Source organism: Hakea prostrata, chromosome 2 (genome assembly GCF_041222555.1).
Source record: "Hakea prostrata isolate BN-2017 chromosome 2, UWA_Hpros_2, whole genome shotgun sequence".
In the NCBI taxonomy this organism is placed as follows: Eukaryota; Viridiplantae; Streptophyta; class Magnoliopsida; order Proteales; family Proteaceae; genus Hakea; species Hakea prostrata.
The window spans coordinates 50,187,660-50,204,873 of record NC_142601.1 but is presented as its reverse complement, the minus strand read 5'-3'; the positions used below and the strand labels follow the sequence as shown (position 1 = coordinate 50,204,873).

The 17,214-nt window shown below is 38.6% G+C and overlaps 3 protein-coding genes across 3 annotated transcripts; all 3 read left to right on the top strand.

The window, feature by feature from the left end:
- The first annotated feature begins 2,991 nt into the window (after positions 1-2,991).
- Positions 2,992-5,452, top strand: LOC149024698 (glycosyltransferase BC10-like). Its single transcript, XM_089143525.1, has 3 exons — positions 2,992-3,645; positions 4,761-5,107; positions 5,191-5,452. Exons 1-3 carry the CDS (start codon positions 2,992-2,994, stop codon positions 5,450-5,452), a joined length of 1,263 nt encoding a protein of 420 aa, XP_088999651.1.
- Positions 5,453-7,316: 1,864 nt separating this feature from the next.
- On the top strand, positions 7,317-13,625 carry LOC149024697 (glycosyltransferase BC10-like). Its single transcript, XM_089143524.1, has 3 exons — positions 7,317-8,015; positions 12,861-13,207; positions 13,298-13,625. Exons 1-3 carry the CDS (start codon positions 7,317-7,319, stop codon positions 13,596-13,598), a joined length of 1,347 nt encoding a protein of 448 aa, XP_088999650.1. The 3' UTR covers positions 13,599-13,625.
- A 525-nt stretch (positions 13,626-14,150) lies between these two features.
- Positions 14,151-16,333, top strand: LOC149024696 (glycosyltransferase BC10-like). The gene is made up of 2 exons (XM_089142981.1): positions 14,151-14,939; positions 15,621-16,333. Exons 1-2 carry the CDS (start codon positions 14,343-14,345, stop codon positions 16,266-16,268), a joined length of 1,245 nt encoding a protein of 414 aa, XP_088999107.1. The 5' UTR covers positions 14,151-14,342; the 3' UTR covers positions 16,269-16,333.
- Positions 16,334-17,214: the final 881 nt, after the last annotated feature.

Here is a 17,214-nt window from a genome sequence, read left to right as displayed (position 1 = left end):
AAGAAGAACAAAAGGAGATCTCACAACCAATAGCCAAAAATGGTGTTAGAAGGACTTTCACCCAAAACCCTAACCAAAAATCCCAAATCTCTCAATAATGTGGTAGGTGAACATAAGATACTTATACATAGACTCCATTCAGGTAAATGGGTCGATCCATTGGCCCAAGCCCTCCGCTTCCACCATAGATATCAAAAAACGGGTCATTCGGGTCGCCCAGTCCATCATTGAAATTGGGTACAAGAATTAGGGTCACAACATAACAAGTTGAAAAGAAGATCATGGTGCATCTTAAAGAAAGAAGTGACTGAAATTTAATGGGAAGTGGCAATATGTGTTTCTTGGGTTAGAAACAGAGAATGAGACAACAAAGAAAGGAAGACAGAAATGACGCTTATTACTATTGTTTTTTTCTTAGAGTTCCTTGCCATGTTTTGTTCTGCATACGGGATACAATGCTTCCTTGAGGACTTTAATTGTGATTTCATTAGTCTTTCCTGGCATCTACGATCCCAAAACCTTGCCATGGATGATTTACACTTCGGAGCCTAATGCATTGTTAGAAATTAATGCCTTGCTAATGTTGCTTAATTAATAGGTGTGCCTCTGTGGTTTTAGTTTGCTGTTTTTAGATCATAAATTTGGTCTTGTTCCTTCATTTCAAGATATGGGCTAGGATCTATCTCCAAAAAAAATTGAGGGGTAGTGGGGCCTCGTGGGGGTAAAGAAGTCTAATATGGCTGGTATCATAAAGCTCATTTGGAATATTGCTCCTAGAAGAAGTTTATAATGGTTGATAAGGTTAATTCCAGATTAAAATGATCTCCATCTCAACTGTCTCATGTGCTATTTATGCTTCATGGGCTTGAAGAAAGATAGTTATCCAGATTGATATCCATGATGGTTTTACAATTGGCATCTTGATGGTGTATTTATTTCAAATATGACGATAGAATCTAGTATGATGTTGGATCAAATAGATGGGCTAGATTTTCTCCAGTTAACTGGGATGGTTTTTGGCTTCTTGGTCTGAGCAATTGTATCAAATCTAATTTGAGGTTTTAGAGTGAAAGTCCTATCATCAGGTCCAGAGCTGGAGGCAGTGGAAACAGTCTATTGGGTTGCTAATTCTTCCAATAAATTCTCATCTTTATCTGTTTGGGACTTTTTTATGGGTAAAAATCTGTTTGGAACTATACGAGGCAAATCCCCTACAGCCCTCTGGTGATCAGTTTCAATGGTAGTGAAACAAGAATTTTAGTGTTTGAAGAGTGGAAGGCCCCAGTTTACTTGTAGTTTAGACAAAAGTTTAGCCAAAATTTTCTGGATAGTTTTCTGAAACCTTCATTTGCTGTTTCATTTGAAGTTTGATCATGGATTCTTATCTTATTGCTTCTGATGGTCTGCAGGCTTATGCAACATTACTGAAACTGATCTGCCTACATGGTGTGAAAATAATGTAGGCCCTAACATGATCTACATTCATCCGGCAGAAGAATTTTTGAGAGCTCAAGTGAAGCTGGAGATAAATTGGTTGTTTGTCAAATTTCATGTCAAAGCTAATTAACCGTATATTATTATTAGATTTTGAACTGCAATAGTGATCTTTGTTTATCTTTCCTCATTCTGTGAATTAATGTTTTGGTAAATCAAATGTGTTTTTATGTATCATTCTTCATTGTGGAAGCATATGCATATGAATTTTTTGAAGTGAAACCATATTTTATCATCTTATCATGATGTAAATTATATTTTAATGCATTTCTAAAAAAGAAAGAAGGCATTATGATGCACTTAGTATAGGTTGGATTATGAGATTATGAAATCCTATTGATGGAATAAAGGTAGTGGATATTTTAGATGATTGAAGCCCAAATCCAGGGTAACCGAATAGTATTTTCAGACTGATTCAACCCTAGACTCTGTGTAACTGAACAATTTCTCAGGTAGATATAGTTCTCATACTTGGACTAATCAAACAGTTTTTATATTAAGAATATGATTCTAGAGAACTAGATCTTTTTGCACTTAAATTGCAAATCAAAACCTGATTACAATCAATGCTTTCTTACATATGTAAAGGCAAATGCGAAAGATGCCTCACATGCATTCATGTACATGAAGACTTATTAAACCGAGTTAGATGATGCAATGACTTGAACATATATAAGGGGCATCATAGAGATGAGATCTCTATATTTCATTAGGTGCTGAAAATACATGTCAGCCCAGGGCGGGGCTACCCCCCCCCCCAATTGTTTGAAATTTCTTCATTCTCATTCACAATTTTTGAAAATTTTCTTATGTATCCTCTTTTTATGTGTGAAATATCAGCTTCTAGAACCCCTCTTTTTTTTTTTTTTCTTTTTTCCCTAGCTCTTTTTCCATATGTGAAATATAAATATTTCTTTCCCCTCCCCGTGTTAAATCCTGGTTCCTCTCAGTCCAAGCTCAACCATGAACAGTGTATGCTCCCTGGATATTATCCTCCTATGTTTATTACTAAGAGAAATGGATCTAAGACATGGCATGATGCCAATGACCCTTCAAGCTTTCACTCAACAAAAATCCACCACAACTGGGTTCCATGTGATTGCCCCTGGTTCACTTCTGTGAGGAATTCAGAAGAGAGCTACCTATCCAACCTTTTCTTTGTAGCATGCATGGGCCGAACATCTTAGTCAAACCAGTTATCAGTGGATGGATATGGCAGATCGCGTGTCTCTCTTTCTCTGTCATAGTCAGAGAAAGCACAGCTTCAAAGTCACCCTTCTTCACACTTGATCATTCTTGCCACACCTAGCTTCCAGGCTTTACTTCTGTAGCTAGCAGCGTTTCCCATGTGCTATTTGTGCCCTCATTTCCTAAACCAGAACGTTTTTGGGGCCCCACGGTCCTACTTAGTATATTTGGTGGCTGAATCCAAGCTCCTTAAGATTAAAGCTTTCACTGTCAAACTAAAAACTCAGAGAAAGAGAAAGAGAAAGAAAGATGATTGAGAATGAGATGCAGCAGAAGTCCGAGGAGATGTATGCGTCCATGAAAGACCTCGGCATGAGGCCCAGAAGGGAAGGCAGAGATGGGGGCTTTCACATAACGTACATTGCAGTCTTCTCCTTGTCGATCTCTTTCTTTGTTATCTTCATGGGAATGTTCGTTTGTGATCATGTCAAGAGATATGTTCTCACTGAGGAATTCTACTTTCCACAGTTTTCTCCATTCTCTACCGTTCCTTCGTCAACTCCATTGACCTCTCCTTTGTGTAACTACTCTTCTTCTCGGCCTTTATTCTCTGCTTCCTCATCATTGAGTAGTAGTTCTAAGATGAGAGCATCAAGGACTGGAATGTCAACGAAGGGACTGGACAACTGGGTAGCCCCTAAAGAGCTATGGCACTCAATGACAGACAAAGAGCTCATGTGGTTAGCATCCATGTCGCCTCTTGTCGATGATCACCCCTTTAACCGGACTCCGAAGGTGGCTTTCATGTTCTTGGCGAGAGGAAGACTCCCATTGCGACCAATATGGGAGAGGTTTTTCAAAGGACATGATGGGTTGTTCTCCATCTACCTTCATTGCCAACCTGGTTTCACTGAGGAACCACCAGAATCTTCTGTGTTTTTCAAGCGTAAAATACCAAGTCAGGTTAGTCTTTTTCTCCCCTTTTCATAAACCCCGCATTATGATTTTCAAAATGCTAGTTTTCATGAAAGTATATTGTTTTTATTTGTTAGGAATATGATTTTTGTTTTTGTTTTTGTTTTTATCTCTTGAACTCGTACTATAAAACTTTGAAAAAGTAAATTGACTAAATGTAGGAATTTATCTTCCTTAAGCCTCATGAATCATATACACTCACTTCATCCTTCCAAACTCCCATGTGAGAAGAATCTTGAGACTATACTAATAGGAAGTGTGAGATACACCAATTACAATTAAAGAGCAACAGAAGAAACAGAACCAGAGTACTATCAGGAAGACAAATTAATTCACCTCATCTTTCCAAAAGGCTTCCAAGTTAGAGTTTTTTGGGCATTAGATGACAAATACATTAAAAAAATTTAATAATGGAGGGAATCTAAACCATAAATTATCAACAGAGTTGTGATGATGCTTTAGAATTTAGGAAAAAAGTTCCACTCTCTGAGCTATGCTGTCCATATGCCTACTTTAAACCACTTACTTTAAACCACTTTCTTACCATAGGGGGAAAATTTGGCCAAATCATTATGGTTGCCTCTAACAAGCAACCCCCTAAATTTGATCAAGGTCCATATCCGGATCACTTTTCATCAATTGATAATGGAGTGGGAAGTAGAAGAATAAAGAATCCTAAACAGACAAATTTTGCATTGAATTTCGATAATTCTTTTAAATAGACCCCTTCAATAGAGTCTAGATCCTCTACTCATTAGGTAGAAGTTTGTGTTCTCCTCTCACTTTTTTACCACATATTAGCAGGGGTCTACCTCTGAGTTTTGACAAAATGAACCTAAGGGTAGATTCCTAGTGTGTCCCTTGAAGATTTCTCCTCTTAATGTGTGGTGAAAAAGTATGAAGAGAGCACAACTCTGAACCTTGGTGAATAGAAGATCTGAACTCCCTTAGATAGTAACCTAATGACTTATTTCTGGTAAGAACTCGGTGACATTATGCACAAGTACAGATTGAAGTAGTATAGTTACCATTGTAAGAAGAGGCTGCTGAAGTTGATCAGGAGACTCTGACCAGTTTATATGTTTCATGGGTTCTTATAACAGCAAGTTCAATGGGGAGAAGCAACAATGATCGATGCAGAAAGACGGCTATTAGCCAATGCACTCCTTGACTTCTATAATGAAAGATTTGTATTGCTCTCTGAGACATGCATTCCTGTGTTCAACTTCACTACAGTCTATAACTATCTCATCAACTCTAATCACAGCTTCGTGGGCTCATTTGATGACCCACGCCGCGCAGGACGTGGCCGATACAACAAGAGGATGTCGCCAATTGTATCAGTTTCCGATTGGCGAAAGGGGTCTCAGTGGTTTGAAGCTAACCGGAAGCTCGCAATTCAGATAATTTCTGACCGCAAGTACTACCGAGTCTTTCGAGAACATTGCAGGTAAAACTTGGATATTAGAAGAGGATTTGGGTCGGTCGACTTTGTAGGTTTTGATTAGAATCAGCAATTTAATTTAATTGCAGGCCTCCATGTTACATGGATGAGCATTACTTGCCAACGCTTGTGACTAAGCTCCACCCAGAGTTGAACTCGAACAGGAGTGTTACCTGGGTGGATTGGACAGCTGGTGGCTCACATCCAAAAAAGTTTGTCAGGAGAGATGTTTCCGAGTTGCTATTGAATCGGATTCGAGGTGGTTTCAATTGTTCTTACAATGGTAACTATGCTCTTCAACTATACTACTTCAATCTTAGAATTTCAAATCTCTGGAGTTATAATTTATAAAATTAAGTGTTTGGTTGTGGAATGAAATCATCCTAAAAATTTATTTGATCGACTGATTTTTGTGAATGTCATCCCACCCTTACCCATAAATCCCTGTCACTTTTAGAGCCTAGATTTTTACAACCACGGGTATAATTCTCGATTCAGGAGGAGATTAAAAAAAAAAAATCAATGAAACAAAACACGCCCTTGGTTGCTCCTGCAATCCTTGGTGTTGATCTTTGAATTGAATGGATTCTCTAAAAGTATTTTCTTGTGGATTGATTAGAATAGGAGAGCTAACTCGGGTTAGCTATGTTCATTAATTATATGTACAAGATGAGCTGTAACTCAGAAGGTAGTCCAACTCCAATGTAATCGAATTATGCTTAAATCTTTAAGTCCCTTTAGATTTGAGATACTTCATGAAGACAATAAAGCTTCCTTTTCTACGATCAGAAGAAGAAACTGAAAAATTCATTCAAGAAGGCGTCCAGGTTGTAATTCCTGGACTCCAGGGAAACACACAAAAGAAATTAAATTTCGTGGGTTAGCTCGCCAGACCTTGGACAACTTGTGTTCTAGACAACATGTAATTAAGAAATGAGGTAGAGAGACTCGCCTCTGTAGTCTCTCCGCCTCCTCTCCGTCTCTCCCATCTTCGTCTCAGTCTCTCTTGTCTCCGTCTGCTCCTCACCCATCTCTTTGTCTCGGTCTCCCGTCTCTGTCTCCGTCTCTTTCGCCTCCCGTCTCCAGTCTTCCATCTCCTGTCTCCATCTCAGTCTCTCCCGTCTCCTGTCTCTCCCTCCTCTGGTTCGAAACCAGATCTGGGGTTTTTCCCTTCGATCTGTTGTTTTCTTGCCGATCTTTCTCATTGCCTCATCCAGCTCTTCCAGCTCCCACTTCTCTATTCTCCTTTTTTTGGTTCACAAAAAAAAAAAAGAAGAAAGAAAATGCAGCGAGCTTTGGTGCATACTACAGAACAACCTAGCTCTGGAGTCCAAGTTCTTCTGTGACCGGCTTTACAGGTACACGCCTTTACGGCAGTGACGGATGGCAGGTCAGACCTTCTTCGCAATATTGTTGTTCCCAACGCGACAACTGCAATTTCGCCATTGTGGCGTATTTTTGTGTCCGCCCTTGTGGCGTGTTTTGTGTCCACCCTTGTGGCGTGTTTTGTGTCCACCTTAGTGGTGTGTAAATCTCCGCATTTGCGGTGTGTTTCCCCCTATGTGGGTGTTGGTGTTTAATTGTTATTGTATTTGTTACAGCTTTAGTTCTAAGGGTTTATTGGGCTTGACCCATCCCTTAGCCTGGATGACCCTGTCTATTGCATGTACGACAGTTTGGTCGATTTCTGCTCCATGGTTTGAACCGAACCTTGTGTTTTCATGCATCTATCATTTGTATTTTTCTTCTTTTGTGTGTCTGTTTTTCTTTCGTTCATGAATGGAGTGTTCTTTACCCAAAAAAAAGAAAAGAAAAGAAAAGAAATGAGTTTGGGTGTTATGAAGACAATTGAGCGCACTATATAGAGAAGTCAACTGGTTTTTTTTTTGGAAATCTTATAGGTCATTTCTTGGGTGTCTTTTGACCTAATGAAGTAGGTAATTATCCAATCTCTCATGCAGACAAAAGCTTTAACAAAACCCAAATTGCTGTTTCCGCCTCGAAGGAAGGAAACATGGCATATGGCGCTTGGGAAGGGCTTCTTTACTTGCGAGCTAAGGTCTCAAATTTTTTCAAAACTTGATGAAGTGCTCATCACTGTACCTTTTCCCCCTTAATATCAACTCTTTCTCACCCATCCCTTGCAACCCCAACTCCTCTGTTTCTCTGGCTCTGCGTGCGTTCGTATTTGAGAGACTTGTCATAGCTAATAACAATGAGGAATGAGAAACATGAACAACCCTCCAACATTTCAAATTTCCCTAATACCCACCGACAGCTTAACCGCGTTACTCATTGCCTTTTCTGTGTTTTCTGTTTGTCTCTTGGAATCATAGCTGGCTTTTATCTCAAAAGCTGCTTATTCAATCCTCTAGACTACTTAATCCCTAGTTTTACTTCGTTCCAGTCGTCATCATCACCACCAACAATAACCCCACCACCTCCACAACTCCCATCACCACCACCACCACCTCCTCTAACCCCACCACCTCCACAACTCCCATCACCATCACCACCACCACCTCCTCCTCTAACCCCACCACCTCCACAACTCCCATCACCACCACCACCTCCTCCTCCAACTCCACCGGCCTTGCCAATTGAAGTAACAAAGGACAGAGTGGTCAAGGCAAGAGAAGGAAACATGTCTCTGATGCACAACATGGATGACCAGGAGTTGTTTGCCAAGGCACTGTTAGTACGGGTTAATGAGGTTCTTCCTCATGAGCAGAAGAAGCCGAAGGTAGCTTTCATGTTCTTGACAAAAGGGCCACTGCCACTTGCACCATTGTGGGAGAAGTTCTTCCAAGGTTATGATGAGCTATACTCCATTTATGTCCATCCTGATCCCTCCTTCAATGAATCTGCAGTGCCTGAAAATTCTGTTTTCTATCGGCGTAGAATCCCCAGTAAGGTTAGTTCTCTGTTTGAAAATTTTATAGGTTTTATGGGCTAGTTGCAAACTAACCGTGACCAAAAACTGTTGAGGTATTGAGTCATAATCAAATATATTTGAGGTATTTGAGTTATACCTAACTTAAGTTCTAATATAGGCCATTGGATCAGTTATGATCCAACGGTGTAATGGGCTTTCTGTGGGAGAGTCCAACTAACCATAGAAACTCAGTTCTGGCTCTGGTCGTCATGTTCTTCATGGTCTGCTGTCTCCTATGATTTACTTGCAATTACTGAGTTGGGTACCATGCGGTTTTCCTCCTTCCACTACGAGCTGACCTGGTCAGTCCCTTGTGCACTTGTTGAAGCAACGCCTTCGTACTGGATCTAGGTTAAATATGGGAGAGTGTTTCTGTTGTTATTCTTAGAGTTAATCTTTGATCCAAGGATCCTCTTTAGGTGGTTGTTATACTTCTCTACTCACGATACACTTAACATGACGTATTAATGTGCTTGGAGGAGTTGTTGGGCATGGTCTATGCCAGCTTCTAGCAATGCGATATTGAGAACGCTTGAAAAGACATTCTGCCTAAGATAGTCTTACGTCAAGAGGATTTGTTCTCAGCTATTCATCTGATTGGGTTCGTTGGTTAATGTTGTCTTCAAAACTATTGTTGCACCAATCACTCTCTTTCATTTACTGTATGCTGAATCTGTAGGTTTACCATGATGGAACTCTCTTTTTCTTGTGGAGTTCTTATGGTTCTTGATCTGAAACTTAGCTTTGGGTATTTGGGTCTTCTACTATGTCAAAAGGTGGTTTCAGCGTGGGCAAACTGTTTGGTTTTGAAGATCAGTTATTCCTAGATTGTTATGAACTGTATATAAGATGATGATTTCGGTCCAGCCTTTTTTTTTTGGGAGGAATAAAAGGAAATATGTTCCTTCATGTTTGGACTGGCTTCTTGGGTTAAATCTCATGTTTTACAGGTGCCCATTGTGGGTATTGAGAAGGGGTTTTATCTTTCCCCATCTAGAAAGTATGAGGGGATTGGTGGGGGCCAAGTGGCGTCTATCTAGTGCTGGAATTGGTTTTCCATCATGTTTAGAAGACTTTCCTATTTTAACTGGCTGTTAGCTAAAAGTGGGATTATATTTTGTTGGCTGAAAGATGTAGTGGTTTGGGATGAGAAACCAAAACCAGAGGCAGATTTGGCTTTGTTGGATTTTTTGAGGATTTATGGTAAATCATCTTGAGAATCGATAGATGCTTTAGTTTCTCTCTCCTAGAGGTGTTCGACTCTAGTGCATTTGGTTGAGATGTCGAATCTTGGTTCCATATTAGTAGAGCTCTAGAAGTGGAGAGAGAATCTAGAAGATACAATCGATTATTTGCTTTCAAGTATGACTCTTGAATGTACAGTATAAGGTATTTCTAATTTTTCCTCGATATCTTTATTTAATATTGCATTGCTGATTTTGATTTTTAAATCTTAGCATGGGTGTTAACCTTGTGATTCTTGTTAGATGCTCATGAATCATTGGTTTGAAATGTTCCACCACTTAGGCTAGCAGAGGCCAACATTTTTTCTAACCACTTGACTGATGGTTTCTCAGCTGTTCTTAATTTCACTTAGTTGTGGTTGAATTGAATTTTGTACAAATATTATATATTTATATGTATTTCTTTGTTGAATATTGGCATTGGAAGCCTTGGTAAAGGTGATGTTTTTGCTGTTAAGGCTTTAAAATCATAGTGATTTTTGAACAGTTAAACTAAGGTGAAATTATGTGGATGAATATTTTAAATATTATTTCCTTATGCTTTGAGGAAATAATGGAGAATTTGAATATTTTTAGATGCTTTGTGCAAAACCATGAAATTTGAAACGGAAGAGGTTTTTGGCTAAATTGGAGCTAATTGCTACTGGCGACAATGAATTAAACTCGTAAGCATCATAGTCTCAAATTTTAGAGCTAATTGCACTAGCACATATAATTATGATGCACAAAGCATATACAGTAGGTATGCTGAATTGATTAACTAGAAATCTTAGTAGAAAGCATTGGTTTGCCTTTACATGGATAATGAGATATCTTAATAGTACTTTAAACTCTTTTTTAAATGGAACATCCTCAAATTTTGGAAAGATAATTCTGATGCATCTTATTGCTCAGAAATAGAAATAACAAATTTACTAGTGATTATTTTACACTAGGTGAAGTGGTTGTTGAAAGGAAATTCAAGAGATGAACTTGTATTATTTTGAGTTCTATCTTTTATGGAATCAGAATTATATTCTCCTAGCCTCAAGAGGAGATAAGGCAGAGCGTGGATAAAAGATCTGATCTTAGGATATTCTTTTGATTAACTTAAAGCTTTGTTTGTGATAATCAAGCAATAACAATAAAAGCTAATACCTCACTCTTTAATGATAAGAGGAGACAAATTAGGCTAATGCAGGTTGTGCTGAATTATCTAATAGAACAAGAAGTGATCACTTTAGTTGATGTGTGATCAAAATAGCACATTGCAGATGTCCTTACAAAGGGATTGAAATACAAATCGAATATTCAAAATTGTGGGGGGGGGGGAGATGGGGTTAATGACCAAATTGATAAATATGTCTTAATCCAACTCTATGTTATTTTGAATTGTTCGAATTTCATCTAGCCATAGTTAGTATCCATGACAAAAATTTATTTATTTCAGATAATTTGGTAGGATTGTTGAGTATAGAGGTTTGTGAAATCATTCCACATTGATGATATATCAACCTTTGCATGAAGCTTGATTACCTTATTATTCCAAACAATGGAATATGGAAATTGTTGATATGTTTTGATGATGTTATGTTATTGTTATCTTTATATCATTTCACATTTGATGATATGTCTTCCATAGAAATGTTTATCATTCCAAATTTGATGATATAACCAATAACTATGTTGGACATGATAACTCTAACATTCCAAATAGAAACATGGAATGGTTCTTTGTAAAAGAAACCATTTAGATCTTGTTCTTGTATAGAAACTTGATGAGAATGCAAATATGTTGGATGATAACTTTACAGTTTCAAATAGAAACATGGATGGGTTTTGTAAACTAAGTTCTTTTGATTGAACTAGATACATATGCAAATGATTGGATTCATATATTTGTGAAATTCATATGTTTTGTAAGTTTTGCATTGGACTGGATACTTATGTAATGAAATTCATATTTTGGTGAAGGGTTTGAATGGCGGAGCGAATCCAATCCTCTGGCTTGATGGAAAGATTTACTTGACAAGTAAAATCACTCAAAGCTGTTTGGATTGATCTCGACAAGGATGATTCACTTTATGAGTAAATCATTCAAGAATGCAAGGAACAATTGTATTGTTCTTTGTGATAATAAGTAATTCAATCCCAAGAAGAACTTTTAATTAGATTGGGTTTAGATTTGTTTTAAAACTCATGTTTTGATTCAAAGTGTTCTTTTGGATTTTATTGAATACTATTCTCTTTTGGAAAGTTATGAATGATTCTGTATTGAGTTTGAACATTACATTTCTGGGACTAACGCTAGAGCCATATGTAGAACATAGGAGGAGATTGTTGAGGTATCTAAGTTATACTCAAATATGGTTGAGGTATTTGAGTTATACTCAACATATGTTCTAATATAGGCCATTGGATCAGTTACGATCCAACGGTGTAATGGGCCTTTATGGGAGAGTCCAACTAACCATAGAACATCGTGTTGGTCTATAAATACTACTGGAAACAACGGTCTGGGTATTCCAATCTAGATACATAGGGTATAATGCTTTAAGCAACCTTAAAACCTAACCCCAACAAAAACATCATTGTTTTGATTGTTTTCTAGACACACCACACCACACCATTTGAGCTATGAGCAACAAACTATTAGTCAGCAAACAATCCAAATCTCAAAAAACAAAAGTATCCATAATTGCAATTATCAAAATGGAAGTATCTAATCTGGTTCATTTTAAGCCTTCCAATCTTTACACACTGAGTTTGTAAGTACCCTTTAGTTCTAGAGTTTTCCAAGGATCCATCCCTTTTTAGTATTGGAACCGAATTCCATGAAAATTTCCAGTTGCAAAGTTCTCATTGACAAGCGACGACCAGCTTTGAACAAGATATCTGTAACATGCTATGGAGTGAAACCCATTTTCCATATTTGCGTTTTGGAATCAATAAGATGCCTGGCTCTTCCCTACCTTTTTGGGTGTATCAAGACAAATGTGAATTTCCATTCACGCAGTCTGTGGCATAAATCGTGCACAGATTCTTAGATGTCACTTTCTTGACTAAAAACCACCTTATTTGCAACCTGGACCTAACATCAATTCAATTTTCTTTAGCGAAAGGTCAACACGAAGCTACAATTAACTCGAATGGATTAATCATTAATCTTTCATTCATGTCTACGAATTTTGCATTGAATTTCGATAACGGGATTCTTCTACATAGATCCCTTCAATAGAGTCTAGATCCTCTACTCATTAGGTAGAAGTTTGTATTTCCTCTCACTTTTTTGCCACATTAGGAGGGGTCTATCTTTAAGTTTTGACAAAATGAATTAGAGCGCATACTCCTAGTGGGTCCCTTATAGTTCTCTCTTCCTAATGTGTAATGAAAAAGTGTGAGAGGAGCACAACCCTGAACCTTGATGAGTAGAGGACTCCCTTAGATAGAAATCCCAGTGCTGGTAAGAACTGACATTATGCACTATATATATAAGATATACATGTACCCCCAAAGAGGGGAAAAAGGGGGAAAAATTGGCTGATGAAATTGACCAGGAGACTCTGACCCAGTTTATATGTTTCATGGATTCTTGTAACAGCAAGTCCAATGGGGAGAAGCAACAATGATCGATGCAGAAAGACGGCTATTAGCCAATGCACTCCTTGACTTCTATAATGAAAGATTTGTATTGCTCTCTGAGACGTGCATTCCTGTGTTCAACTTCACTACAGTCTACAACTATCTCATCAACTCTAATCACAGCTTCGTGGGCTCATATGATGACCCACGCCGCGCAGGGCGTGGCCGATACAACAAGGCGATGTGGCCAATTGTATCACTTTCGGATTGGCGAAAAGGGTCTCAGTGGTTTGAAGTTAGCCGGAAGCTCGCAATTCAGATCATTTCTGACCGCAAGTACTACCCAGTCTTTCGAGAACATTGCAGGTAAAATCTGAAATTTGGATATTAGAAGAGGATTTGGGTCGGTCGGCTTTGTGGGTTTTGATTAGAATTAGCAATTTACTTTAATTGCAGGCCTCCATGTTACATGGATGAGCATTACTTGCCAACGCTTGTGACTATGCTCCACCCAGAGTTGAACTCGAACAGGAGTGTTACCTGGGTGGATTGGACAATTGGTGGCCCACATCCAAAAAGGTTCGTCAGGAGAGATATTTCCGAGTTGCTGTTGAATCGGATTCGAGGTGGTTTCAATTGTTCTTACAATGGTAACTATACTACTTCAATCTGCTTCCTCTTTGCAAGGAAATTTCATCCCAGCACTTTAGAGCCGTTGTTAAGGATTGCACCTGCAATCCTGGGTTTTGATCTTTGAATTGAATGTATTCTCTAAAAGTATTTTCCTGTGGATTGATTAGAAAAGGAGAGCTAACTCGGATTAGCTTTGTTCATTAATTATTTGTACAAGATGAGCTGTTACTCAGAAGGTAGTCCAATGTAGTCGAATTATACTTATGAGTCCCTTTAGATTTGAGATACTTCATGAAGACAATAAAGCTTCCTTTTCTACGATCAGAAGTAAGAAACTGAAAAATTCATTCAAAGAAGGCGTACAAGTTGTAATTCCTGGACTCCAGGGAAACACACATTTATAAGAAATTAAATTTCGTGGGTTAGCTCACCAGACCTTGGACAACTTGTGTTCTAGACCATATGTAATTAAGAAATGAGCTTGAGTGTTATGAAGACAATTGAGCTCAAAATACAGAGAAGTCAACTGGGTTTCTTTATTTGGAAATCTTATAGGTCATTTTTTGGGTGTCTTTTGACCTAATGAAGTAGGTAATTATCCATTCCTCATGCAGACAAAAGCTTTAACAAAACCCAAATTGCTGTTTCCGCCTCGAAGGAAGGAAACATGGCACATGGAGCTTGGGAATGGCTTCTTTACTTGCGAACTAAGGTCTCAAATTGTTTCAAAGCTTGATGAAGTGCTCATCACTGTACCTTTTTCCCCTTAATATCAACTCTTTCTCACCCGTCCCTCACAACCCCAACTCCTCTGTTTCTCTGGCTCTGCGTGCTTTCGTATTTGAGAGACTTGTGATAGCTAATAACAATGAGAAATGAGAAACATGAACAACCCTTCAACATTTCAAATTTCCCTAATACCCACCTACAGCTTAACCGTGTTACTCATTGCCTTTTCTTTGTTTTCTGTTTGTCTCTTGGAATCATAGCTAGCTTTTATCTCAAAAGCTGCTTATTCAATCCTCTAGCCTACTTAATGCCTAGTTTTACTTCGTTCCAGTCGTCATCATCACCACCAACAATAACCCCACCACCTCCACAACTCCCATCACCACCGCCACCTCCTCCTCCAGCTCCACCGGCCTTGCCAATTGAAGTACCCAGGGACAGAGTGGTCAAGGCAAGAGAAGGAAACATGTCTTTGATGCACAACATGGATGACCAGGAGTTGTTTGCCCAGGCACTGTTAGGACGGGTTAATGAGGTTCTTCCTCATGAGCAGAAGAAGCCGAAGGTAGCTTTCATGTTCTTGACAAAAGGGCCACTGCGACTTGCACCATTGTGGGAGAAGTTCTTCCAAGGTTATGATGAGCTATATTCCATTTATGTCCATCCTGATCCCTCCTTCAATGAATCTGCAGTGCCAGAAAATTCTGTTTTCTATCGGCGTAGAATCCCCAGTAAGGTCAGTTCTCTGTCAGAAAATTTTATAGATTTTATGGGATAGTTGCAAACCAACCATGAGCAAAAATATCATTGTTTTCAACACACCACACCATTTGAGCTATGAGCAACCTACTATTAGTCAGCAAACGATCCAGGGATCCATGATTGCAATTTTCAAAATGGAAGTATCTGATCTGGTTCTTTTTAGGCCTGCCAATCTTTACACAATGAGTTTGTAAGTACCCTTTTAATTTATTTTTACTGTTTTCCATGGATGCATCCCTGTTAGTACTGGAACCAGAATTCCATGAAAATTTCCAGTTGCAACATTCTCATTGACAAGCGACGACCGGCTTTGAATAACTTATCTGTAACATGCTATGGAGTGAAACCCACTCTTCATATTTGCGTTTTGGAACCAACAAGATGCCTGGCTCTTCCTTACCATTTTGGGTGCACTGAGACAAATTTGCATTTCCGTTCACGCGGTCTGTGGCGTAAATCGTGCTTTGCTCTCGTGCACAGATTCTTAGATGTCACTCCTTAACTAAAAACCACCTTATCTGCAACTTGAATCTAACATCAATTCAATTTTCTTTAGCAAAAGGTCAACAGGAAGCTACAATTAACTCGAATGGATTAATCATTAATCTTTCATTGATAACTCTTAACAAAGATGATGATTGTTGCCTTCCTGCAGACAGTCCAATGGGGAAGGCTGACAATGATTGACGCAGAGAGACGCCTTCTCGCCAATGCACTCCTCGACGACCCCTTGAATCAGAGATTTGTGCTTCTCTCAGAGTCATGCATTCCTCTGTTTAACTTCACAACAGTATATAACTATCTAATTGATTCCAATCTCAGCTTCATTGCTTCATTTGATCAACCAGGGAAGGCAGGCCGTGGCCGCTACAACCACCAAATGTCTCCGGTGATATCCATTGAAGAATGGCGTAAAGGGTCTCAGTGGTTCGAGGTTTCTAGTGATATAGCCATTAAGATCATATCAGATGAGATGTACTACCCAGTTTTCAGAAACTACTGTAAGCCTGATTGCTACAATGATGAACACTATCTCCCAACACTAGTAAACATAATCTCACCAGAGCTGAACTCAAACAGAAGCGTGACTTGGGTGGATTGGTCAAGGCCAGCTCCACATCCGAGGACATATAGAAAGGAAGATATTACAGTAGAGTTACTCAATGGCATACGCTTTGGAAGCAATTGTACATACAATGGGAATGTTACTACGTCGATATGCTTCCTTTTTGCTAGGAAATTCAAACCAGATACATTGGAGCGTCTATTGCAGATTGCTTCAGTACTTGATATCGGTTCTTAATTATGTACTGATTTGATTGAAAAACTTCTGAACACTGAGTGATCTTGTATTTTTTTCCCCCTTGTTTTGGGGTATGAATTGTATTATTTGTTACAATTGAATTGAATTACATGAATTGAATGAGAAACCCTCATCGATTCATCATTTGCGTTGCTAAAAATAAGTACTGCCATACTTAATACAGAGGGATTTTGCTTTTTAATGGAGGATGGGGGAAGCTGACAAATATTCTATTTGACCCCAAGATGAAGAAGGATTGATCAGCTCTTCTACTTTCTTCTTTGTATCATTATCATTTTTCTTGGATGAATAAGAATTCATTAACCCAGAGAGAGAAAGAAATGTGGCAAGGTGTAAGGGCGGTGCCTACAAGGCTCCCAAAAAAAACAAAGCACAAGGCCAAAACTAAAAGCCAAACAAATTAAAGCCTGGAAATTATTTTTTCCGATCTTTTCTCTACTTAAGTTGAGAGCTTAACAATGAAGTTCTCATTAAGCTGATGACATTTTCTAGTGGAATGGTTACTTCGCTTATAATCCTGAAGTAGAGGAAAAGGAATTTCAATGTCAGAAGAGCTCCCAAAATTACAATCAAGGTTGACAGCAATCACCCAAATAGGATCAAAATCATTCACCGAAGGGGGGAAAGGTCAAACCCGAGAGGGTTAAGGGAGAGTGGGCCAAGGGCCGGGGGAAGGATTGTTGCATTAGGAAATGTATTGATCCAATCATTAGTAACTGACCTCAAGTTCAAAATTTCAAAATTTTGAGTTAGCTATCAATTACTAGATCATCATATTTGAAACAGAAAAATAAATAAATAAATATCTCTGACGTGCACATATATGTCAAATAACAGGCTGAGATTTAAAGCTTGATTTTAAAATTGAAAAGTTCAAAATAGCCTTTTAGTTTCTTTTGCTTTTTCAGCCAATTTTTGGCATATA